The sequence below is a fragment of the Lissotriton vulgaris genome, chromosome 3_1 (assembly GCF_964263255.1).
Source record: "Lissotriton vulgaris chromosome 3_1, aLisVul1.2, whole genome shotgun sequence".
Classification (NCBI taxonomy): Eukaryota; Metazoa; Chordata; class Amphibia; order Caudata; family Salamandridae; genus Lissotriton; species Lissotriton vulgaris.
Genome location: NC_141689.1, coordinates 1,335,789,392 through 1,335,815,854, shown reverse-complemented (window position 1 = coordinate 1,335,815,854; position 26,463 = coordinate 1,335,789,392). Strand labels below are relative to the sequence as shown.

Sequence of the window (26,463 nt, the reverse complement as noted above, 5' to 3'; positions counted from 1 at the left end):
CGCCGCTGAAGTAGAGAACTTGAAGATTTCAATAGTTCTAAAGCCACCGTCGACGAATCCACCGCCGATGAAGCCACCGCCGATGAAGCCACCGTCGGCGAAGCCCCCACCGCGAAGCCACGCCGACGAGGCCACCGTCGACGACAAAGAAAGCGTCAATGAAATCTTCCTCTTCTTCTTCTTGGTTTACACCGTCGACGAGGTCAGAGGTATTGTAGACGAAATAGGTCTCACCATCACAGATACAACCGTCGACGGTGAAGATGTAGACGCCAGGATCATAGCCGGCTTCATAGATAAAGATATAGAAGTCGTTGACGTAGACGCGACAACGGCAGCTCTCGCCGACGGGGGAAGCGACAATGAAGTTGTTGAGGAGATGAGCAGTTTTTGAGGTAAAAACTGCTTCGATGGAGTCTTTGACGCCTAAGAGTCAGATCTCGAGGGCGTAACAGGTGCAGCGACTCTAAGAGGGAGAACTCACCCCTCTTGAAGTTGAAGGTTGATCCATGTGATGTTTCTATATCACTTTAGGTTTAGGAGATACCTTTTGATGTTCACTGGTTCTCTTCAAAGATGACGACGTTTTGATGGAAGACACACTCTCCACATCTGAGAGAGGGTTCTCTGAAGTCTTCAACTTCTGTAGCCACAGAAGGAGACGGCCTTCTCTGTCCTTCAGGGTCTTCTGAGAGAAGGTTCTACATATCTTCCAATTTTCAGGATATAGGCAATAAAACATTTTTTATGACGATCCTCAGAATGAAGTCTCTGCTTTCCACAGGATCCACAAGAACTGAAGAGGGACTTCTTGGTAGTAGACATCCTAAAATTGGATTTCTGAGAAGAAAAGAGAAGAAAACTGAGCAGAGCTCAGGGAGACTCCCTTCACACGATATGCGCTAGAAAATCTGAGGGCCTGAGCCTCTGAGGAGAACATTCTAAGAGGGTGCTGACGCCTGATTGGCCGGAATCTGGACCAAAACATAATGACTATGATATATCATAGAAGTGATATGTGTCTATCTGGGAAAAACTCTATGGTTTTTTGCTTTCTCTATGTATATATGCTTGTGTTATGGCTACATTGCTATGTCATGTACCGTGGGACTTCCACTTCGATGACAGGGAATATTCAAGCATGTGAATCTATGAAAGACACCCCAATACTGGAGAAGTAGGTGTGGGTGAGTTAAAATGTAAGTGGAAAGTGAATGCAAAGGAAAACTAACTTAAAACTGCCGGTTGTGTGACGCACTACGCATGGCTCAATGCGGTCTTAACCAAGCAATTCTTAACCACACATATGCCTTTACAACGCATGCCTTTACAATGAAATATGCATTGTTAAGGCATGCACGGAAAAGATGTATGTGTGATTAAAACGTACTTATATACCCAAACCCCTGCCCCCCACCAAGAGCCTGAAAAAGCTCCCAGGGCAAATATCTTCCCCGAACCCATCCTACCCCCCACCCCGAGCCCTAAAATAACCCCCTGCCTTGTGGTGGACAAATAACTTTATAAGTGGACCCCCAGGAGGCAGATTAAAACTCAGAGGAGAATGAGACCTTTAATCCAACCCAATACAAACCCAGTCAGCATGTTTCTGCTCTCCTCAGGTCCCTATCCAGGGGTTCTGAGCATTCATCAGGACAAATAGGTAGTCACTCTGCCAAAACGAGCCAATAAGTGAAAAATAATGGTTGGATACTTATAACATCCATCAAAGTGGCAATTCACAAAAGTCAACTATTCTCAGCACCTAAAACGATGATAAAAACCAATATGGACAGGAACTAGGACAAAACAACCGAACACAGTTTAAAAGAGGTTGTAGCATGAATTAGGAAAATCACCCCAAAAAGCAATGCTTAAAAGTTTAAATTGCTAACCCGCTATCAAGACGGGTGCTAGGCTTCAAGACAAACCCTATTTGATGGAAATAAACAGGGTGTAAAGAATAGGATATAGACACAGGTTATGAAGACAACACCAGCAGTATTACTATCCCATCTGTAAACTACGCCATAAGGGGGGAAGCAGATCAACTTCAATTCTTCAAACCAATCTTCATAACGAAAAATTAGCACGGTTCTCGTATGGAGAGTAATAAGGTTCCATATGAGCAGTAAAAGGTGTGCGAAACAATCGAGAGTGCTACAACTGTCATGTGAATCAGAAAACGGAGGAATCAATGCCCTTCATAATAAGGAGACAGAGCCCTTAGCTCAACTCTGTAGCGTCGGATGTTCTTCACGTCCATCTCGGTGAAGAGACCGCATAGACGCAAACACTCACTTTATATCCACAGTGACCCATTAAAGTTCAGCAGCTAACATCTTGATGACATGACGTGCGAGGATTATGGAGACTGTAGTTTGGTACAAGAGGCACATTAGCCTCTAACGATAACGCTAACACTGTGTTAGCTTCAGTACTTGTTTAAAGTGAAAGGGGACACCACCCTATGATCCACTGGATGTTAAAAAACACAGCAACTATAAAAAATATAATCTAATCTTCTCCACAAATACACTCGAAACTATTGTCTGGCATAAAAAAATGACAACATCTTCTGTAGTGCCATCTTCAAAACACAGATGGTAATAGAGGGTAATACATTACATATGACTATCAAAAGTCAATATGTGGTGTTAATTACAATAAAAGACAAACGAAAGGCTCTCTTAAATCAGTTGTCATTATAAACTGAAGCCAAATAAACATCAGTGGACACAATCGAGTCTATAAGGGATGCTAAAGTGATACCTTAGATAGGCTCATCCATGAGATATCCTAATTTAGACCAACCATGTGGCAGCACAATCAGTAGATCCATCTCTGTTCTTTATGAATTAGACATTGTTTAGGATTCTCCAACTGGTTCTGTATCATCAGTTTGTCAATCACGGTCTAAAAAAGACAGTCTTCAGATTGGCACTCTGTAGGGAAGAGGTTTTTAAACATTTTGATGCAAAGACCCCCTTGTAAATGTAAATGTACAGGAATTTATATAGCGCAAATCACAGAGCGGTTTCTAAGCGCTTGCTTAGGAAACCCCTCCTGGTATTCCCCTGTGAGATAACCCCGGCAGGGTATCCGCAAGGTGAAAGCCAGGCATCCCGCCGCGAGGGGCCGTTGTGGAGATTAAGCAAGCTATTGCCCAGAGTCGCAGAGTGTGAACCCGTGAATCGAGTAGGCACCGGAGCGAGAATTGTCGAGTCCATGGACATTTTTAGGACTCAAGACCCCGCCGAGCCGGGAATTGAACCCTGGTCCCAGGCTGACCTCTGCTTCCAGGTCTGCCTCCTCTAACCAGTGAGCCACACTTCTCCACCCTTGTTAAACGTTTTTAGGCTTAAGGGCCCCCTTTTGACGAAAATGTGTAGAACCTGGTACTCCTCATCATAGACAACTATCGAAAACCTTAAACGCCCCAATTCCCACAGCAAATAATTTTTATGGTGGGGAATTAATATTAAACAGTGTTTAGCAAACCAGTTGGTTATATTAATGTTATGTTGCAAACAGTTTAACTCTGTCTTTCAAAGGCTGAAATATCTGCACTAAGAAGAAACAACAGCTGTGCTTATGATGTGTTGATGTCTAATCTAGATGCTCTTTTTTAGAAAACTGCTAGAGGCGCAATGCTGGTGTCAAATTATGAATGTTTTGTAATAGTATCGCCAGAAGTTTTTTTTAATTTTTTTTATTGAGAGCTCATAAAAATAGAATATAAATTGCAAGACACATTTGGAGATAGAATTAGTACAGTACAGGACACATAAATAAATAAGCGTGTTCAGATTTCATTGATTCAGAAACTTACTTATAAAGTGCAATGTGAATAAATACACACAATCTGGTAGACTGATATTAAAAAGATGTGGTTACAGTTAGATATTAACAGAAGACACCAATATACTCCAGAACTTTTCATATTTCTTAAAGGCCCCCGATCTCAATGCATATTTTCTTTCCCTGTCCTGGATTCATAGTAATTTTGCCTTCCATGCCTGTAAGGTTGGCACAAGATCTGTTCTCCAGGACTGCAAAATAAGGGATTTAGCTATTAAAGAGGCAATAAAAAGGGACTCATCATATAGAGTATAACTTGAGGAGCAGCCTAGGACAGGAATTAAATCATCGAATATTATAGTGGCTTTGAGCACAATGGAGACATATTTTTCTATTTCCTTCCAGAATAACTGAATTTTTGGGCACTCCTAGACAATATGTTTCCAGGTGCCTTTTTCTTCACATCGAAAACATTTGTCGGCGACTTGGGGGAAGATGCTGTGGAGGAAAGAGGGGGTTCTGTAAATTAACCATTTATTTTAAAATTGCATACGTTTAAAATTAGAGCCGCGGAAAATGGTTTTATTAAATTTATTTATCTTATCCCATATTTGCTGGCTAATTACAATGTCTTCCCTCTTTTTCCACCTCTCAATGATCTTACTGGAGGATTCCTGCCCTTTGTTTTCTTTTAGTATTTTAATCCAAATACTCATCTTCTTTTGTGTTTGATTATTCAGGGCTGTAGAGATATTTTCTTTATGGAATAAATTTTCTATATCGAGCTCTCTGAGTTTTGGATTGAGCATAAGAAATGACCAGTTCAGAATTGTGTGTGAGTGGTGTATCTGTCTAGAGATTTCATCACAAGACTTCCACCTGTTACCCATAAGGAAGTCTTCAATTTTCTCAAAGCCATTTTCCTTCCAGAGATTTATTATATTATTGTCCATACAGCCCTCTTCTCCTAAACTGAGGTTAATTAAATCAGTTGTATTGCCTATTTTGGGTATACAATAACAATTCAAGAACTGAGTTTCCTGTTTAAAAATCCACTGTGGGGACTTATAACGAACTTTCTTTGGATCTTTCGTAATTATAACCGGGTCAGTGATTTTTGATTCTGACAGTTTCTTTTTCATAAAAAAATTGTCTACCTCGTGAATTTCTGAAAAGAAAAACCAAAACTATGGTGTGCAAAAGACGCAAAATAATATTCTCTAATATTTGGGAGGGACAGCCCTCCTTGTGCAACAAGTGGGAGATATAAAGTGCTGAGTGCAAGCCTAGGAGATTTTTTTGCCCAAAGAAAAGAAAAAATCAAAGCATCTACTTTTTTAAAAAAGGAGACCTGAATTGCACAGGGTACGGCGCTGAAGAGAAAATTGAAAAGAGGTAGAATTGACATGCGTACTAATGCTGCCCGTCCTAATAAAGACAAGGGAAGTAAATTCCAGCGATCTATAAGAGACCCAACCTTTTTTAACAGAGGTGAAAGGTTCAGCGAGTGCAGGTCTTCCAGATTATCTGATATGAATATTCCCAGATATCTCTTTGGACATGTGTTGTATATCTGCCTAAATTCCGGTACTAAGGTGTCTACAGTGCAGTTGGCTAAAATATTTTCCGTTTTGTTAACATTAATCTTGTAGCTCCCTAATTTCTGGAAGTCAGAGAAAATTTCTAAAATGTTCAATTGACATGAGGGTTTAGAATCTAAAAAAAGAGCAATATCATCCGCGTATACTTTTATATTTGTCATTCCACCTACTGGGGCAGTATCGGTCCTTGTATCCCTAATTACAATCGCGAATGGTTCAATAAATAACGCGAATAAAATTAGCCACAGGGGGCATCCTTGTCGCGTGCCCCTAGTGACCTGACATGTCCAAATATTGGTATTATTAATGATAATCTGTGCCCTAGAGTTCATATAAAGTTGTTTTAAAAGAGAAATTAAACAATCGGGAAATTAAAACTGTGCAAAATAGCAAAAAGGCAGTCCCATGACACTAGATCGAAGGCTTTCTCCGCATCTAAAAGCCAGATTTGAGTCTTCACTTTATTAATCTTAAAATAATCTAGTGCCTCCAATAAAAATTTTGCATTTGAATGAAGATGCCTACCTGCAATAAAACCACACTGATCATGGGAAATCAGAGACCCCACTATTTTATTTAATCGATTTGCTAAAAGTTTTGTAAAAATTTTATAGTCTGTATTTAAAAGACTTATGGGTCTGTATGAATTCAAATTTTCCTTGTCCTTTCCTTTTTTTTAAATGCTAACCACCACCGCTGAATGAAAAGAGTCCAGTGGAGGACCTCCTTGAAGTAAGTAGTTGACTAAAAGCAGAATTTCTTTACGCAGGGTTCCTCCAAATTTTTTTAAAAATTCAATAGGAAGGCCATCATCGCCATTGGCCTTACCATTGGGGAAGGAGTCGATCACCTCATCTAGTTCTAACATTGAGAAATTCTCTATGAGGTATTTCTTGCCCTCGTCTTCTAATTTAGGTATTTCGAGTGACTCTAAAAATTCCCCAATGGAATAGGATGTTACCCCTTCAGTTGCTTGGTAAACTCCCTCATAGTGTTTCAGAAACAACTCACCAATAGAGGCAGTGGTATTAGCATGTAATTTAGTGATAGGGTCCATTAGTTGGTCTATCCTATTTCGGGCCTGCTTTTCTTTGGCTTGCCAGGCCAAGAGCTTCCCTGTGTATTCACCCTCCTCATATATCTTTTGGACATAGAGATTGCTATTAGTCTCACCTAAGTCATATTAAAAATCCTTCATCCTGCACTTTGCCTCAGATAGCTTTTGCCCTGAGAGCGATGACCTAGCCCTGTAGTGTTCTTGAGTTGCCTGCGTGAGTTCAATTTGTAGATTGATTTTCTCCTCCCTTCTTGCCCTCTGCTTTGGTATTTCTTTAGACGTAATTAACCCCCGTAGAGTGGACTTAAATGCATCCCAGTTCGTATTTAATGGGGCTGTGCCTCTATTCTGTGCAAAAAACTGCTCAATCTTTTCTTCCATATCTATACACCATTGTGGGTCTAAGAGGTTCAGTTTGTTAAAAAACCATCTTCTTAAGGGCCTTGCGTCGTGTAACCCCAATTTTGCCTGCATACAGAGTGCCGCATGGTCTGAGAAGGCGTTTGGTAAGTGGGCATGATTATATAACTCTAAATCGTGAGATGTTAAAAAAAATCTAACCTAGAAGCAGAGTTATACTTTGCTGAATAGCATGAATATTCTCGTTTGTGGGGATTAGAGAATCGCCAATTATCAATGACGTCAAGGTCTAGTTTGCAGCTTTGGATGGCCATAGCAACTTGGGGTTTGTTCTGGCAGCGAACTTTTTTGGATGAGTCCAATGGAGGATTTTGTAAAAAATGTAAATCTACCCCCCAAATTATTGGACCTGTAAGGCCTGTTATAAGGTGCTTTAACTGTAAGATTGTCAGAGGGTCATCTAGAATTAGTGCATAGATTGTGGCAAAGATTATGTTTGCATTATTTAAACTGCCCATCTACCTCTGGGGTCTATGAGTGCCCCTTCCAGAGTAAAGCCTACATGTCTTCCTATTAATATACATACTCCTCTCTGCGCCAGCCCAGCTGTAGAGGATATCTTATGGTCAACCCAGCTCTTAAGAATTTTATCTGACTCAGCCTGATCTCTATAGTGGGTTTCTTGTAAGTAGATAACATCTGGGAGAAGATTTTTTAAGCAGCACTCAATAGCGTTTTTTTTGCGAACATTGTTCAAACCATTCGCATTAAAAGAGATATGCTTCAACATACTATTTGTTCTTCAGAATATTAAAACGTCTATAACAACAACAAATAATAAATAAATATATTCCGGGGAATTTTAAACCTCAGCCTGTGCAAAAAGCAATAAGCAGCATTTATATATTATAGCAGCAAATGGAATAGAAAAACTACAACATATTTTTTGTTCTAAACCTCTCTTTGTGCAAAGTAAGCAGAAAAGCAGCATATATGTGCAATAGAGCAAATGATCTAAATCTCTCTTTGTGCAAAGTATGCAAATAAGCAGCACAATTGTATAATAGCAGCAACACATATTGGTTTAAACCTCCTTTTCTGCAAATACACAAACAAGCGAATGAACAGCACAGATATATAATAGGAACAAAAAATCAAAAAGAGCCGCATCGTGTTGTTCTAAACCTCTCCCTGTGCAAATAACTCAGCACAGATGTACAACAGCCGGGGTCCCCAAGCAGGCATATCATTCTAGACCTCTCCTTGTGTAGATACGCAAATAGTCAGGAATTTTATAATAGCAACAAAACAGGAAGGAAAAGAGCAAAAAAATATTAATTGATCTATAAAGTGACAGGTGCGGGATGGCAAAAATGTAATCGCCCTTTTGTGCAAAAAAACAACCTTATAAATGTAGCATTGTCCGTACCATAGCTGTGTCAGTGTTAAAAAAGATAATACTTCAGTATATGAACTTTTTTTTTTTCCCCCTGCAACTCCCCCCTTCACCACCCTTCCCTCCCCCCCCTTGAGTAGACGGAGACCCCCAGTGTCCCACTTCCGTCCTCTCGTGTTTCTTCTTTTTGGATGCCATTTCATTGCATCCTTGTGTGCTTCCTGTCTCCACCATGGACTCGCCCTTAAAGTAATTGGAAACTCAGCAGTGACTTATGCTCCAAGACCTTCAAGGAAAGACTGAGCTTCATACAGATCCGTAAAAATAAAAAATGTCCCTTTGGCCAGTACTTTAAGTTTTGATTCCTGTAATATCATGGCTTGAGCTCCCTTGCTCTTAAAAGAGTCAATCAATTTAACAAAGTCCCTGCGTCTATGAGCAGAAGCTGCAGACATATCAGGAAAGATCCGAAAGTTATTTACCCCCTCCGCATTGAATGTTTTCTTAGAAAATGCAGTATTTAGAATTTTCTCTTTTACCCTAAAATTTGAGAAGTTAAGCAAAATTGTGCGGGGGTATTTCAAGTTATTGGGTTTATACGCCGGGACTCTGTGGGCCCTTGTAATCGTTAGGTCGCCTTCGAGCTCAGGTATAGCTTTTTTCAGGAGGGACTCTGACCATTTAACTACATCCTTATCTTCCAGTCCTTCTGGTACGCCTACTAGCCGTAGGTTGGACCTCCTGTTGTAGTTTTCAAGGTCCTGCATTTTTTCCGTTAGTTGACTTTTCTCTTTATTGGCCACTTGAAGAACTTTCTGCATTGCCGTAAGGGAATCCTCTAAGGACGAAATCCGAGCTTCAGCTTCAGAGACTCTCATGGGGAGGTTGCCAAGATGTTTCTCAATTTTTGTAAGCCTGCTGTGCAGCTGAGAGATTTCCTGAGCCTGGGAATTTTTAAAGTCTCTTAGCTCCTGGAGGATAGTTGCAAGCATGTCTTCGATAGAGTTCGCTTTTGTTGCATTCGGAAGAGAGGGCAAGCCGCCCTCTTGGGAAACCTGAGGTGCTTGTGAGCTTGAGTCTTGGCTTAGAGCTTTCGTAGTTAGCTTGCGACTTGGGCTTGTGGTCAACTGGACCGGAGGGTGGGAGAGGGACTGGGGCAGAGCAACGGAAGGGGAAACTCTGGTTGATACAGTTAATGCTGTTGAGACTGCTTCTTCTGAGCCTATCACGACCTCTTGCGCTGCCACTGATGACTCAGGCGTTATGAGACTGTTTATATTCCCTCCAGCGTTAGAAACATCTCGGTCCGCCATGCCACTTGCCCCTCCTTGACTGATCTCTCCCCGTGCGGGAGTGCTCGAAAATTGCCCCTGTTGGAGACGGGGTTTTGAACAGAGAGGGTATTGCTTAGGGGTTGATTGACTCTCAAATCCCTTAGACATAGGCATATTATCAGCTTTGACCACTTTGTCCGCCGCTTTGTCCAACCGGCCTGTCTTTGTTCCCTTGTAATTCCCATCCTCCTCTCCTTTCTCACCGACAGCTAGCAGGCTCAATTCTGCCGAAAGTTCAGACAGAGTCAAACTCTCTGCATCTTCATCCTCCTCGCCCTCCTCCTGGCCGTCTTTGTTATCCTCGTTATCTTCATCAACTTGTTTTCTTAAGACATTATATTTATTTTTTCTATATATTTCGGCAGTCTCTGTTGCTTTTTGTTTCAGGGCGTTTTTTTGTTGAGTTTTCCTTCTATTTTTTTTCTCTCCCTTGACTGCTACTATTGCTGGAGGTCTAATCGCTATCGGTGACTTTAATAGCTCCCTCCCAATCTCCGGCTTAGCCTGCTTGCCTTTTCAGCTCCTGGTGTCGTCGAATAGCAAAATGCGCTGGTTACGTTGGTTTTTCAGAACATGGTAGTACAAAACGCTCCCCCACTTATTATCCAATTTTTTAACACACAGGGGGAAGGGGGGTGTAATAATATAGCCCGAAAAAGTTCTGTCTGGGGTCTTATTCACCTCAGCCTCCCTTCGGACTGCGCAGCTCAGCTCCCTTTTCTACGCCCCGATTTCTACCCCCCTTCGCTTGGACCTTGCCTCAACAGTTCAGGGCTCACGAAGCATAGGGAGGATAGCGAGGGTCCGCGGCGAGGAACGGCTTGGAGCGCGGAGCTTGTAGCTCGTCCCAGCGCAACTCGGCGTGCTGAAGCAGGGCAGGCAGGGCAGGTATAAAGGAGAGTTTAGGTGAGAGTACGAACAGAATACCTCAGCTCTTGATGACTCAAAATTCCAGTGTCTCAGAAATGCGAAGTCAACCGCCGGACCCGCCGTCACAGCGGCAAGACCGACTCGGGGATCAAGTCCCTCGTAGGCATTAGCGGGGCGTTATTTTAATCTTCCCGGAGATTTTCTCAGCGGAGCTCGAGCTCGGGCATGGATCCAGCGTTGCGGTCGTGGGCGGAGCCACGAGGAAACAGGAAGCACTACGGTAGCGTGCGTGAGGTCTGTGAGAAGTTGGCCTGGTATATGATGCTCACTAGTTCTAGTGATCACCTTGTACCATGCCAAGCAACCCTTATGATGATTGGTTGTAAGTCAACCTTACAGACCAGCTATCCTAATGGTAGCGTGGACAAAGCAGTCTTAGGCTAAACTCTGTATAGGCATGTGAAGCAAGCTGTTTTACCATACCCTATCCCCTTGAATGTCAAATGAAAGGACACCACACAGATATATATTGAAAATATATAAAAATTTATTACTACAAGTATCCCCTATACTCTTTATGAGCACAGAAGCAAATGCGTTAAAACAAAACACAGTTTAAATATACAAAAGTTGCACAATATGGATGAGCCCTAGGGGCCACCAAAACCATATACTAAAATAGTGGTATAAGAACCACCAATCGGAAAGGAAGTAGGCCTAGGGCCTTGGGAATCGCTGGAGCTGATCGGGACTAGCAGTGACTAAGTCGGGAAAGGCCCGCGGGACTTGGGTCCAGCGCTTAAAGTGCACGCATACACCAATGCAAAGTCAATGGTGCGTAAAAGTTACAAAGTTAGTGTTTAAGGAACCTTCCGAGTGACCTAGAAGGATGAAACTTTAGACACATACACTAGAGGTGTGTACCAGTGTGGGAACACCGGCGTTGCTGAGTTACCTCACCCACAGGAAGCGGGTGCATAGGTGCGAAGTAGTGTCGGGTTTCGTCACGCAGGTCAATGGTGCTTGGAGCTGAAGATGCTGCAAGCGGCTCGATGTGAAGAGTTCTGGTGGATCCAAGGGTGGATCTGAAGTGGTGAAGATCTGAAAGCAGAGGGGACAATGTTCAAAGTCACTAGCCAGTGACTACCGTTGAACCAGATTGGAACCAGGCAATGTCGGGTGCAAACAGGCGATGAGGTGTAGCTTCTTTCTGCAGCCACGTGGACACGAAGAGGTCGAGGACGTCCAGGAGTCGATCATGAGCTGTCCCACAAAGGCTCTAGCTGATGGCAGTGTCGGCAACTTGATTGGAGCAAACAGGCCTTGGCTAATGCAAGCCATGCAGGAAGTGAAAAAGGCTTATCACTCGGACCAGCAAGGTCAGAGCGGGTGCTCCTTTTTACAGGAGCGAGGGCAAGTCTGGAGCAACCAGACCCAGAGTGTAAATTGTAGGTTTCGTCGCCAAGATGGCCGCTGACCACATGGCAAGTGGCCGGGATGGCGTGTCGAGTGGCACAATGCAAAAGGGCCCCACGCAGATTGTGGAGATGCTGGGGGGCTGTTCTTCGGTGAAAATGCTGCTCAGTTGTGGGGCTTCTCAAACCCCAAAGCACAGCATCGAGGGTGCCTCGGGTGCTGCGCAGTCAGCTTCTCGGAGGTCTTATGAGATGTCCGGTCCCACGTCTCTCGGTGCCTCCACGGGTCCCTTCTTTGCAGGGACTGTGGATCGGGCTGTGAGAAGTCTGGGAGTCTGGATCTCGTCAGGCTCTGGGCTTGGGCTGCGGCGGCGGCAAAGCAGACGTCGAGTTGCTGGATGGTGCCTGTGTTCACAGGGTGGCTACTCCTAGGCCACAAGGGAGATGCTCTTCAGTCTTCTGTGCAGCAGAATGTCGAAGCCCAGTCTTTTTCTTTGTTTCAAGTTGATTTCAGGATGATTTGAGGTGCTATGGCACTGCTCCCACTCTTATTCCCAATCTGAGGGGTGGATCACCTGCTAGGTCCCTCCTCTGGGTGGGACCAGGAAGGGGGGCGGTTACACCCCCTTTCCTTTGTCCAGCTCTGTGCCAGGACTGGGGCTGGAGAGCCCCAGAACCGGTTTGGACTGGCTTATGCACAGGGACACCTTGTGTGCCCCAGGCATGTCTCAATCTATTCAGCCCTGTCCTACCCAATACACAAAATCCTGTCTGGGGTGGTGCTCGCACCTCCCAAGGCAGGAAACCCTTTGTCCAAACCTCCCTCGCTGGACGGACTCCCAGCAGCAGGAGGTCAGACTTGTGTCTGTGGTGGCAGCATCCATTTTGTGATGCTGAGGCTCTGGTTAACTTTAACCGGGGTTCAGGTTATGTACATGTCGTGTCCCTCTAGAAGGGTGGAATGCTATCCCCGTTGACAGAACTGTCGAGGGGATAGTATTCCAAATCGTATGACACCTCACTCGACATGTTTTGATAAAGCCAAACCAAAGTTAGCATATAACCGCAAGGATTATAATGCACTTAAGAGTATATGGTATGGCAATATCCCGGAACAGCTAAGGGAGTTGTTCCCGACAGCTGCAGACAGGCTCAGCTCGTGCTAGAGCACCATCTCACATGAAACCAAGCACTCTGCCTCCAGGATTGTTAAGGCCTGCCATAGGAGTGACTTATAGGTTACTATGTGTCCAGTTAGGCTAGATATAGATATACTACATCTAAGTAAGAGGTGATTATACCCACTTACCCCAGCTGAGTGATCAGCCAGTTGTGTCAAATATGGAGGCCAGGCCAGGGGTGGCACAATACATGCTGCAGCCCCTGGTAGGCCTTGGCTACACCTATGCCCTGGGTACCTATGTTACACTGTTACAGGGGCCAATAAGGTGAACCAGTTCCAAATGTATATGCACCTAAGGTACATGGAGTCCATTTTAAGGAGAGAGCAATTAGCCTGGGGCCCTGAATAGCAGGATCCTAGGCCAACTAAGTCAAAAACCAGCTAAACACCAGGCAAAAGGTTTGGGGGTAACCATAGTCAGATATCGACCTTCCTACAGGGTCACGTCAGCTGTTCCATCTGTTTGCCCCAGAATTGAAAACCTAGTATCGCCAGAAGTGTACTGTCATAATGCAAAATTGAAAATCAATAGACACACAATTAAACAAAATAAAAAATGAACAGCTATGTATAGAATGTTCCATTTCTTTTACATCTGATAAACTGTGTCTCTTGTGTCTGGAGCGAACTTTGCATACTCATCTGTTTTGCTTAAAGCTCAGTGTTCACCAACTGCGCTTCAATTCCAGCTAGGATGGCTCCTTTTTCTGCACAATTTTGTATTGTTTGATGAATAATTGTTTCTCATTTAAAAAGTTAATACGGTATTAGTTTCAGTTTTCAAGTAATTAATTTCACTTGATCAGCTGACACTGGCTGGTGAAACCATTCACTATCTTTCAACAGTACACTGAATCCTCCACTACTGTTCTTTCTATCTACAATTCTCAGTTGTCTAGGGAATTGGATCTCAATATCAAATCTTTAAATAGTGATACATTGTAAAAAAGGAATCTGTACAATGAAATATCCAAGGATACATGGAATGTTGCTACTAGCTATTATAGTGCAGGCTTAAGTATGTATCCAATGTAATTCTAATGAAGTAAAGGATAGATTGCCAGTTGGACTATCACTAAAATAGTGGGAATTAGAAGACAAAAGGCCTTACCTCAGCTAACCTCATTTGCTTAAATTGTCTGATGGTGGGATAGTCAGGGCGTCCAAGTTTTAGCCATTTCAAATATGGATTGGTGACGTTGTTATCCATGTAATATGTTACATACACAAGACCTTCAGAAAGAAACATATATCAGAACGTTATAAATGCAGAATAATCAGACAAAAAAACTTCAGAAAAAAAGATAAATTTTAATAATAAGTTAAGTGCCATATTAAAGAGCTGTTTGGGAGACATAATAAGAGATGGTGATTGCCCTTGTTACTGATTATACCATGAATATAATGTTATGGTCATTTGTGTAAGAAACATCAAAGTACATTTTACATTTGAATAGGTATAGTCTTCTTACCGTTGACCAAACTGTTTATGTATGTGACCCCAAGTCTGCTACTAATCATTTGTAACTTTGCTGTACACATGACTGCTGCCTGGTCTGACCCTCCTGCTCTCTGCCAGGACAGGTATTCTCTTTCCAGCCTCAGCTAGCACCGCAGCCATGGAGGATGACACCTCAGTTTCACGGTAATGACAGAAAAATGTGAATCTTTCTGAGGTCACAGTCAGCCAGGACTACATCAACCAGCATACACAGGGCTCCAGAAGGTGGCCTTGTCATTTCCTGCAGCTGGTGATGCTTTGCACTATAAAGCGATTGTCTCATTCCTGTGGCGTGAGCGGCACGTGGGAAAAGCCCAGGCCAAGGACGGGCCCGTCTAAGCCCGGGCCACCCCTTGAACATCTGCCACCGGGAAAGTAGCAAGAAGGTACTGTGTTTTATACTGATGGGGTCTAAGTACATATGATCCCGGACATTGGTCGGACTTTGTTTTAGACTGTACATATATTGTTGACCAATACATCATTGGGGGCGGAGGGTATCTTGAGGCTCTATACCTCCGTAGAGGGGTGAGGTTCCTGCCTGCCCATACTCGCACAGTGGTTGAAGCGTGGCACACAGCCAACAGACCAGTGGGATGGGAATCCAAATTGACGTAACAAACACCACTATGTGAAAGTGATGCACTGGGCGATGTGGGACGCCTACAAGGATTCCATAGATGGAGCCTTATTGGTATATACACCCTTTGGGAAGTGCGGCGGAATGGAACCATGGAGACATTTGCAAACCTCAAGATAGAAAATCAAATGGGTGACGGAGAGCAGTTTTGGTACTTGCAAATGAGACGTGCCTTACCACAACAAGTGCCAGAGGGGGGGAGTCGCTGCTTGAATGCTCCCCACTGGGGACCGGTCGAAATTAGACCCCATGATCGATAAAGCGGTTTCACTCACATACCGGAAATTAATTAACAACCTCCCAGACCCTCTGGGCCCGCTACGGGAAGCCTTGGAGTCAGATGTGGGACTGTTGGAGGATGATGACTGGCAGGTAAGCGATTCAGAGCCCCAGGGAAGGGGCCATAAGGGCAAGATTCAGGCTAATTCAACTCAGGATCCTACATAGGTCATATACTGCCCGTACATTCCAACATAAGATAGGCAGATCTGATACACCTCTGCTCTAGGGGGCGTGGGGAGGCCGGCATTTTCTGCCACATAATTGGGGTGTGTCCTAAGATCCAGTGATACTGGGAAGGAGTTGTTGGGGTAATGGCCAGGGTGGTAGGCTTGCCGGTTCACCTGGACGCGCCATGGCACTTGCTAGGAGTCACGGGAGAAACTAGGTGGCCCACACACACAAAGACGGGGTTTATGCTGGCCTAGGGGTGGCAAAACGAAACACAGCAAGGGCATGGGGGCACTAGACCCATTGAGACTTACCAATTAGAAGCAGGACCTAGACTGGTACAAGCAGGCAGAAAAAGTAGCATGCAAAAGCAGAGGATGCCCCAAAAAATGGGAAAAAATCTGGAACCCATGGGAGAAGTACAGGGCCTGGGGGGGGGGGAGACTTAACAACAGAGTAATAAAACTGAGGTGTATTAGATGTTATGACTATAATCTGTGCCGTGTATATTTGCACCTATTACTCAGGATGCTGCCAAAGTATATCCGCTTGCTGATATTTGATTATGAAAATGGATCGATTATATGATTAATAAAAAGATTTTTTATTTAATAGACACTACATATATTGAAAATGGAAACGTGGTTCACATTGCCTTTTTTATAAAACTGCATTGGTATGACTGATTTGTCTGCATTAGCTTAAATGTTATGCCATCTTGTGAACTGCAAGCCTTGGCCACCCATCTGATTATTCAATTCCTGAAGCAGATTACATTATATCTCCCCGTTTAATACGGCTACATATGATAACATGGGTAAACAGAAGCACACAGCTGCGCCCCTCGCATCAGATATTCCTCATACAACAATTGATTCTTTTCTAGTACAAGCATCTAATGTTGTCTCTAAAGATATAATTTAATTCACGTCTTGTGCATCTGCAGAACCTTACTTCCTTTGCAAACTTTTTGGCTGCGCCCAAATTGGCGGATCCTAAATGACTGGACATGCAAGTCAAGTTTAAATACTTTATTCGACAACATTGTCATAAAAGCTTTCATCCCTATCTAAACATAATAAATACTAATCTAATAGTAAAAAACATATTAAATAACATGCATTAGTGCATTGTTGGCGAATAAGAATCTATAAAATTTACACATTATTTTTAAAAAAGTATCATCACAAGCCAAAGGAAGTTCATGTAATTCATGGGGGTTTTAAAGTGCGCGTGCGTATTATCCAAGCCCATCCCAGGAATTTGGCCACTGCAATTGCAAGTTGAGGGGCACAATTTGATTTCAAGACCCTGAAAGCCTCGACACATCTCCTTGTGCCCAGATTTCTACATGCCGGCTTCAGCCACCTATTCCTTGGGGCAGCATATAATGGACATACGAATAAAAAGTGCAAGATGTCTTCTATATGAGATTTACAATGGGAGCATGTGTTAACATTACCAGGGGACCATTTGACAGTAAAAGCATTTAGGGGCAGGGTGCCAACTCTGAACTGAAAAAACAGTTTCCTATCTAGAGGCTTGGAGATTATATCCCAGTACTGTTCAAACATGGGGAGAGTTTTTATCTCTAAAAACTTGAATGTCAAGGCAGGAGGTTGGCTAGAGACCAATGCGGCATTATTTATCATTTCCCAGTATAACTTTTTTAATGTGTTCTTTGAAGGAAGGTCATCTGGGTCAGTTACTGTCCACAAGTGTTCAAGGTGCAATTTTTGAAGTAGTTTCCTCACTTCTTTTAACCAAACTACTTTATGGAAGATGTCAGAGTTGTCAACATCCAATAAGGCAGCAGCATAGTGACTCAGTTCCGGGGTAGATTTTATACGCCTCCAATATAAAAGGGGGCGAAGTCTGATCACGTCCTCAATCCTTTTCCTCCCCAGATCATAATGGAGGGGGATAGAGGGGGTACTCTGTGGGACTCCGATTAAGCCCAGCAGGAATTTATTTTCTGCCAGTGATAGAGCATTCAAGTTGGTAAAGCCCCAAAGTTCTGACCCATAAAGGCATGCACCCAGCACTTTCATGCCGTAGATCTCCAATGTTGGCTGTATTAGTTTTGTAAATGAAGTTTTATACTTCTTAGCTATTGCCCCTGCCAACTGATTATATTTTAACATTACAAAGTCCATGTGGGATCTCCAATTCATACTGGCGTTCAGAGAGATGCCTAGATAGGTAAAGGCATCCACTTCTTCCAAAAAAGCCCCGTTATAAACCATTTTCCCCTTGAATTTCTTGGTGGGATTCAGGTTCATGAATTTTGTCTTTGATGTATTTATTTCTAAGCCACGGATCCGACAGAATTCACCAAAAGCGTTTATTGTCTTTTGCAGACCGCTTGGGGTCCGCGAGACCAGCAGAGTATCATCCGCGAACATAAGAACTGGTACTCGCTTCCCATCTAGTAGTGGAGCATCCGTTGGAACTTGCTGCAGAAAATCCACAATGCCGTTTATGTAGAGGGAGACTAGCGTGGGGGCCAGGACACAGCCCTGTCTTACTCCTCTCTCCACAGGGAAAGTTTCCGTGACCTCCCCCTGGGCTCCCCACCTAATCCGGGCATAGTTGTTCTCGTGGAGTCTTACAAGCAAAGTTAATAGTTCCGGGCTTATTCCTAAATCCCTTAAGACATCCCAAAGTTTTTGGCGGGGAACTAAATCAAACGCGGCCTTTAGATCTACAAAAACAGCGAACAGGGGACCATTTAGCAGGGTGACGTTTTTCCAATATAAAGTTAAAAAGTGAAACACCTGGTCAACAGAGCTGGTTAAAGGGCGAAATCCGGCTTGATAAGGTGAAAGAATGTCCTTGTCAACAATCCAGGCTTGGAGCTTGTTTTGGACCAGCCTACCCATCAATTTTTGGGCACAGTCGATGAGGCTGATTGGCCTGTAGTTGCTTGCTAAAGCCTTATCTCCTTTTTTGTAAACAGGAATGATTTCTGCTCCTTTCCACGTTGGGGGAATCTTTGCCCCCTGTGCGATAGCATTCCCAAGCCATACAAAATATTTACACCAGTTATCTCTGTCTAATAAAAAAACGTCAGCCGGTATACCATCAATGCCTGGTGCCCTGCCTCTGGTCACTCCATCCATTGCCTCATGTACATCTTTTAATGTGAATGGTCCATTTGCAAAAAATATCCTATCTAAAGGAGGGACTGCCTGGGGGCCTGTATTGTCAGCATATTGGGGTTTAAAGAAGTCAACCCAGGACTCCTTCGGGACATGATTTTTTGGGCATTCCGCTACACCCCCTGAGCCCCATTTTAATATGGCCCAAAACTCTTTCTGGTGTTTGTCAGCACATGCCTTCTTCAGCTCTAACCAAAGGTTCTCATCCCATTGCTTTTTTGCCTTTGCCTGGGTTTTCCTATATTCGTCCCTGGCTTTCAAAACTCCCGTTTTGGATCTTAGAGCATTACTAAGGTTATGCCTTGCTGCTCTACATGATTGATCGTACCAACCCTTTTTTTTGGGTTGTCCAGTACCCTTCTTCTTCTTGCCCACTTTCAAGAATAACTTCTGAATGCTAGCAAAAAACATTGGCTGTGACTCTTCAATTATCATTTTAAAATTGTCATCATTCATTAAAACCTGCAGTCTGGCAACTTCATCCATAACTAGCCCCTCAAGGACCTGCCTATCCTCTGCATTGGCTACTAAAGTTGTCCATCTAACATGACGAACGTTGTTTGTTGAAACAATATCTGAAGTCATAAGGTTACTAGCTAAATTTTCTGTCATTATTTTTTGTTCTAGGTTGAATATTAAAGACAAAGGATTGTGATCACTCTCCAGCCTAGATATGACCTGCATATCGATCACTTTGTTCCAGACTCTAACATCTATCAGAATATAATCAATTCTACTACTTGATCTTAGGTTATCAAAGGTATGCCTACCCTGAGCATCAGAGGGAGTGCGGCCATTTGCTGCCCTCAATCCTCTGGCTAGGCATAAGCTTTTCACCTGGATAGCTACTTGTGTCCATTTTTTAACCACTGGAATGTCTAACTGAGGAATTCCCCATTTGGTGTCTTCTTCGTATGTCAGATCATTGTCCTCACAACCTAGAGGTTCAAATGTTGTATTTAGGTCTCCTCCTACTAAGATGTTATACTGGGTGGATAACTTCTCTAGGTCAGCGTCTAGATCTACTACTATGTCTGAGGGTATACCCCCTGGGGTCCCCCTAGCATAGATGTTGTATATTGCCAACTTGCAACCATCGTTACAAGTAAGCAGTATAGAAAGTAGGTCGCTGTTAGAAATGAGGTTCTGCTTAATGGTGCATTGCAGAGCTTGCCGTATCCATATAATTAAACCCCCCGAAGGGCGTCCCTTTGCATTCTTTTTCGCGGGCACATGAAAGTTTAAGAATCCCAGGCGAAACACTGGTGACACTGACCATGTCTCTTGTAACAGTACAATGTCATAAGAATCTATAAAGTCACACCATTCCGGGGTCTCAATTTTATGTTGGATACCTGCAATATTCCAAGAAATGATCCTGATGGAACTCTCTCCTTCCATACTCCTCTTGTTTAAGGGAGTAGTCAGGTTAGGGGAAGGCTCACCAGGAGGGAACCTTGTTTCAACCTGGACATGCCATAAAGCTCTAGAGGAGTGTATGAAGGGCGACTCAGCTCAGATGGCCGCCCATTTTGTAAAATATATGTCCAAGATCAATTCTGTGCTACCAGCAGACGAGCGCCAAGAATCTTTGCCTTGCCAGTTATGAGCCCCTCTGCTACCATGAATTCCTCTTTTTAATAGATCTTGGAAAGTGCTTTTAATTCGTTTTTGTACATATTGCAATGATTTTAATTAATTGTGCAAATTAAAAAAAATATTCTAAAGATATAGACAAGGTGGAACAACGTTTTTCTTTGAATTTAGGAATGGAGGGGGATGGGTCATCCACGGCTGACATTGGCCCACCCCTAGCACAGGAGTCGCAGCTAGAGCGGGCTCTTTACCCTTGTGGTGTCCAAGGTCCGGCTCTTTACCCCCCTCTCTGAGCCCAGAGGATTCCTTTATTACTTCCTGCCCCTCTACACCAAAAAGGAAAAGAAAGTGTAAGAAGGCCATAAAGGTGGCTGGTGGCTCGAAAGCCCATACAAGGGCTAACAAGAGACTCCCAGAGGTTGTTAATGACCCAAGTATCCTCGCAGAGACACAACTGGCCCATCAGTAGCCAGAATAATAATTAGAATGGATGATCTGTAAGCCCCAATGAGAGAAAAGTTAGCTCAATTTGCAACCCTTCCAGAGGTATCATGAGGGGGAATGATACAGTTGTAATTACCATCTACTATAACACCTCTTCTATTGGCATTAAATAATGGGTCAAGTAAATGCCTAATGGAGAAGAGTGGAGGGGTCATCACTGTTACTGAGCCAAACTACAGGGGCCACAAGTCTGTATCTGCTTCTTTGGATAATATTAGGCCAACCGCACAGCAGACCCCAGGGAACAAACTACATCCTAAACACATCGACATACCTTGCCTTGAGTTGCAGTTCTTAATAAATAAACCAGTGGGGAACAATGGTGCCTATAGTGTTGGAGCTCAGGTTTCGATAAATTTGCCCCAGAATGCTGCCCATATGTGGCAGTCCTAGCTGATGTCCTCCCTGATACCTAGTCATTTAGAAACCCATGATTCCTTGAAGAATAGAGTGGTACATTGGCTCTACGGGAACAGCCAGTCGCAGGAGCAGGACAAATTTGAATAATTAGGAGAGTGAGCTGGGTCAGCCCTGTGAGGAAGAACCTTAAAGGGGATTGTATTATTATTAATTTTAGAGACCCAAACTCGGTGAGGGAAGCCCTAGCCAGGGTAATCCCCCCATTTCTGATGGATCAGAATATATCACTCCAGCCTTTGGGTTTCTTTTAAAGGCAAGGAAGGTATAACCAGCATACTGAGGGGGAGGTTGGTTATCCACTGAAGGGGTCAGGCAAAGAACTCCAACCCAGTCTGCCTTTGTCAATATCAAATAGGTTGCAAGCACTGAGCTACCTGCAGGATGATTGTCAGGATTCGGGGCATACATCTGAGATTGAGGTCATTACTTCGAGGGACAAGATAGATGATCCAGACAAGACCTACTCAGGTGCTAACCCTAATGAAGAACCGCTGTCTGGTAACACTCAAATTATTGAACCTTTGTATGTAGAATACAACTCTGTGGACAATAATTGTCAGTGCGATAAACAGTATAAAACACCATCTATTAGTAACTCTGGTTGTGTAATGGAGAGAGGGTATAAAATTGCGTCAAGGAACATTGAAGAATATACAAGCAATCAGAGTACATTAGGATGGTCCGACTTTATTAGTGACCTTCATGTAATTTGTTTACAGGAAACATGGTGTGTAGCCCCTATTTATTTCGAGGGATTTTCATCCTATTGGCTTGAGGCAGTACCCTCCCCTGCTGCTAGGCCTAAAGGGGGACTGTTGGACTTGGCATCTTTTGACATGTTTCCCCTGAGTTTTGGCTTTCTGCCCTCCCAGTTTTGACTCTGTTTTTGCTGGTGTAGTGCTTCTGGGCACTTTTCTCACTGCTGATCAGTGGTAGTGTGCTCCTGTGGTAATCTGTGTTATGGATTGGTGTTTCCATGATTGGGCATTTGATTTACTTGTTAGTCCCTAGTAAAGTGTACTGAGTGTGCCAGGGCCTGTACATCAACTGCTACTAGTGGGCCTGCAGCACTGATTGGGCCACCCACGTAAGTAGCCTTAAAAAGGTAACTCAGACCCGCCATTGCAGAGTATGCTTGCAGTTTGCAACTGCCATGTCAACTTGGCAAGTGCACCCACTTGCCAGGCCCTAAACCTTCCTTTTTCTACATGCTAGTCACCCCTAAGGTAGGCCCAAGGTACCCCTGCGGGCAGGGTGCAGTGTATGTGAAAGGGGGGACATTCACGGGTGTGTGGCATTTCCCGATAATGAATTACAGCCAATTTGTTTTTTCACTATTGCAAGGCTACCGGTTCTCTATAGGAGAGAATGGGAGGTTTGTTTATAACATCTTATCAACGTAACTGGCCCAGGGAATTAGGTAGGAAAATGAAGTAAAGCATACCTGAACTCGGAATCTAAAGATGCATGTTTTAGTGAAGGTGATTTTCACATTCTGGGTTTGAACATACCACTTTTAGAAAGTAGGTATTTTCTTGCTCAGTCATCCCGTGTGCCTCTGCTGGAATGTGGATTGCCTGTCTGGGTTTTGGAAGACAGAAGGCTGGGGAGCCAGAGGGGCTCCAGATTGTCTAGGAAGGTCAGGAAAGGGCTGAATAGACCTGCGCTGCGATGAGGGAAGGTGGAGGAGATTTCCTTGCACCTCAAGGGGACTGGCCTGCCTCTGACAATGCCGTCTCCACCTCCTGCCAGGAAATCACACCAGAGAAGGCAGAACTGGTTCTGGTCGGGCACAGAAACCCTCTGCCTGCCAGATCAAAGTTTTTTTGTGTACAACTACTGGGGCCTAGACCCCTGAACTTTAGAACTTTTTTGGATCAAGAAGACTGCCAAAAAGAAGAGCTGGAAAAGCAGTGAGGATGAATACCACTTTGCTGTGTGCTTTGCTGTGTTGGCCTACAGTGGCTGTTTCTGTCTTGGGCAGTGAAAGGACTGGACTGAACTTTCTGCAATCTACTTTTGTGAGTTTCTCCAAGGGCTTGAGGTAGAGCTTGCCCCCTGTTCAAGAAGTCTCCGGAACAGCAAAGACTTCGAGCTCTTCTACCCTCAGTACTGGGAACTGTGTGTTTTGTACTGCAACAGAAAAAAAGCAACTCAACGACGTCGAAGACGCTGCTGCCGACTCCGTGTACTGACTGCACCGCAGAGGGCACCGCTGCAATGCTGCACCGTGACCCTAGCCTCACTGACGACGCCTGCTAACGCAGCCAAGGAGCCATTGCTCGCACCGCGACCTGTGGGCACCGCAATCTGCACCGCCTCGCTTCACGACGATGTCTTGGTATACCAGACGACAACGCTCCCTGCTGACATTGACTCCGCTGCTTGCCCTGTTGTTCGAGGGCCCACACCGCAGCCTTGGCCTACCGACGCCTGCACCATCGACTCCAGTTCGTCAGCCAACAACAGCGCTTCAGCAACAACTACGCCGCTGCTTGCACCGTGACCTGCTAGCACCTTGACGAGCACCGCCTTCATCTCGCACCGCGACCCTGGTCTCACCGATGCTGCCATCTGATGCCGCCACAGAGCCGCTGCTCGCACCGCAACCTGAGGGCTCCTGACTTCAACAGAGAGGAGATCAACCTGCAACGCGTGTGACATCGAGGGCCCCGAAGACTCCTGCACCGACCTCCGGAACCAACGCCTGCGGACGCTGTGTATTCGGAAACTCCACTAGAGGTTGCCGGCGCCCGCATTTCTAAAAGGTACTATATGCGGGTCTTTCCGACACCGTAGCTGGGCCGCGACGCTGCGGTCAGCCAAAAGTGTTTGGATTTGTTTGCTCACGACGCTGCAATAGCCCCAGACGGAGCTATCGACAACAAGGAACAGTTTTTAAAGCGTATTTTGATAACTGTAGATTTTTAGGTACTGTATGGTGGATTTTTATTGTTTTTGGTCTTGTATATAAATAGTGGATATTTTTCTGAACTGGGGTGGTGTCCTTTGGTTGTGCTTACACTGTATTACTGTTGGTTATGTGTAAATGCTTTACACACTGCCTCTAAGATAAGCCTGACTGCTCATGCCAAGCTACTAAGGGGGTGAGCAGGGGTTATTTTAGGAGTGTAACTCCCTTATCCTAACTAGGAAGAAGGGTCCCTATTTGGACAAAGGTGCAAGCCCTTGCCAACTAGATGTCCCCATTTCTAACATTAGTTGTCAGGGGTGAGGATAGGACTTGCATTTGCACTTGACTTACAGTGATTGGTGTGCACTACCACCATATCGCAGACCATTATGTGCCACATACTGGTTCTTTTTTTCTTAAACATTTTCATTGAGCATAAAAGAAAAGACATGGGACAGTATTTTGATAAATCGATAGATGGGTCCACTGTGAAGACATAGCGAACACAGCTTATATGGAGCAATATGGGTACAATCTACCGTCGTTTTTATTTTTGGCCTATTTTTGATCTTGCCTGTTTGGACTTGCTAGTTCATCATACCGGAATCAAGAGCATCATCCGTTGCATCCCTGGAAATTGCCTTTGAGGAGGATAGATTGGAAGCCTAAAATGTTAGGGAATTGAAATCAATTTGCAAAAACCTAAAAGTCCAAGTCAGAGGCCTCACTAGGAACGACGAGCTACAAAAGAAGCTGAGGGCCTGAGTAGCAGCCAGACATGTCAGTGAACAGTCTGGTGATCTCAGTGGAGGAGCCTATTTCTAGAGTGGATGTGCTTTTGGGAAGGGGGGAACCCTCCAGGCAAGGCAGCAGTGGCCTGTCCCCAGAGGAGCTGGAGGACAAGCGGGAAGCAAGGAGAGTGGCAGTAGAACTGGAGAAGCTTAAGTTTGCTATGGAAGAGAAAAGGATGATGTTAGATCACAAGAACAGGATAAAGGAGCTGGATCAGAGGAGTAGAGCCAGCTCAGATGGTGGCAGCAACCGGTCAAGATAGGCAGACAGAACTGTGCACATCCCTAAGAATGTAGGCAAAGAATTCAAGAAGGGGGATGACATACAAAGGTGGTTTCAGGGGTACGAGGCAGCATTCCACATGAATGGGGTCCCTGAGGAGAAGTGGGGAGTAGGATTGTGGCCTCTATTCACAGAAGAAGCAAGGAATACTTTACTAGCTTTGGGTAAGAGGTATCACCTCACCTATCCAGACATGAAGGACGCCCATCTCACTAAGTATGGCCTTACTCCTGAAAAGTACAGGGATCAGTTCAGGTCCAGTAAGAAGTCTGATGCCAACACTTGGTTGGAATGTGTGGATGTGTTTTGCTGGTCACTGGATGGCTGGGTGAAGGGCAGTAATGTGGCAGATTTTCAGGGGCTCTATGATTTCATTGCATGGGAGCACTTGTCTAGTCTATGTTTTGCAGATCTGCGCCAGCACCAAATTGCCAGTAAGCTGAGTGACCCTAGGAAGCTTGCTATGGAGGCGGACCGCTGGGTGAGTACCAGGGTCTACAAGAAAGCGTTTGGGGGAGACTTAGCCAAAGGTGGGCAGGGTCTCCAGCAGAAAAGTGGGGGGGCAAGGGTAAAGCACAGGAGTGCTCTAAGGGCCCCAAACTAACACTCAGGGTAAAGGTTCCCATCCCCCCGGAGATAAGAAATAAGGGGTCTCATTAGGAAAGCCTGCTGAGACCGGCCCTGCAAGAGATTTGCATGTGACCAGGTGGGGCACATTAAGGGGGACCCAGGTGCTCAACGGGGCTCAGCCACCCACCGGTGGGCAGTCCAAAGTGTTGGCTGATGTCGTGCTTGGGGGGGAGGAGGAGTACCCACAGGAGGGTGGGGACGCCGCAGAAATGACCCTCGTCTCACTAGGGGACAGTGAGATGGTCCCAGGAAACCAGGTGCCCCCTAACACAAAGAAATACAGCACCTGGGTGACCATCAATGGGAAAAGGATAGAGGCTCTCAGAGATACCGGAGCCAGTGTGACCCCAGTTCGATGTCACCTGGTCTCTGAGAAGCAGGTAGACCCGGGGCATTCCACCAAGTAATTTCGGTAGACAATTCAGAGCGCCAGTGTCTGGTGGCGCAGGTACCCTACGAGTGGGGGGGGGGGTCTCAGGTCCCTTGAGGGTGGTTGTGAGCCCTTCCATGCCTGTAGATTGTCTGCTAGGTAACGACCTGGAGCAGTCCTTGTGGA

The 26,463-nt window shown here is 44.6% G+C and overlaps 1 protein-coding gene across 1 annotated transcript in view; it reads right to left on the bottom strand.

Moving 5' to 3' along the window:
- The window catches only part of IDUA (alpha-L-iduronidase), a 2,362,715-nt gene that overhangs the window by 500,111 nt on the left and 1,836,141 nt on the right, over nt 1–26,463 (bottom strand). Inside the window, exon 10 of the mRNA XM_086961811.1 lies at nt 14,129–14,250. Coding sequence (XP_086817937.1) covers nt 14,129–14,250 — 122 coding nt within the window. The remainder of the gene's footprint in view (nt 1–14,128; nt 14,251–26,463) is intronic.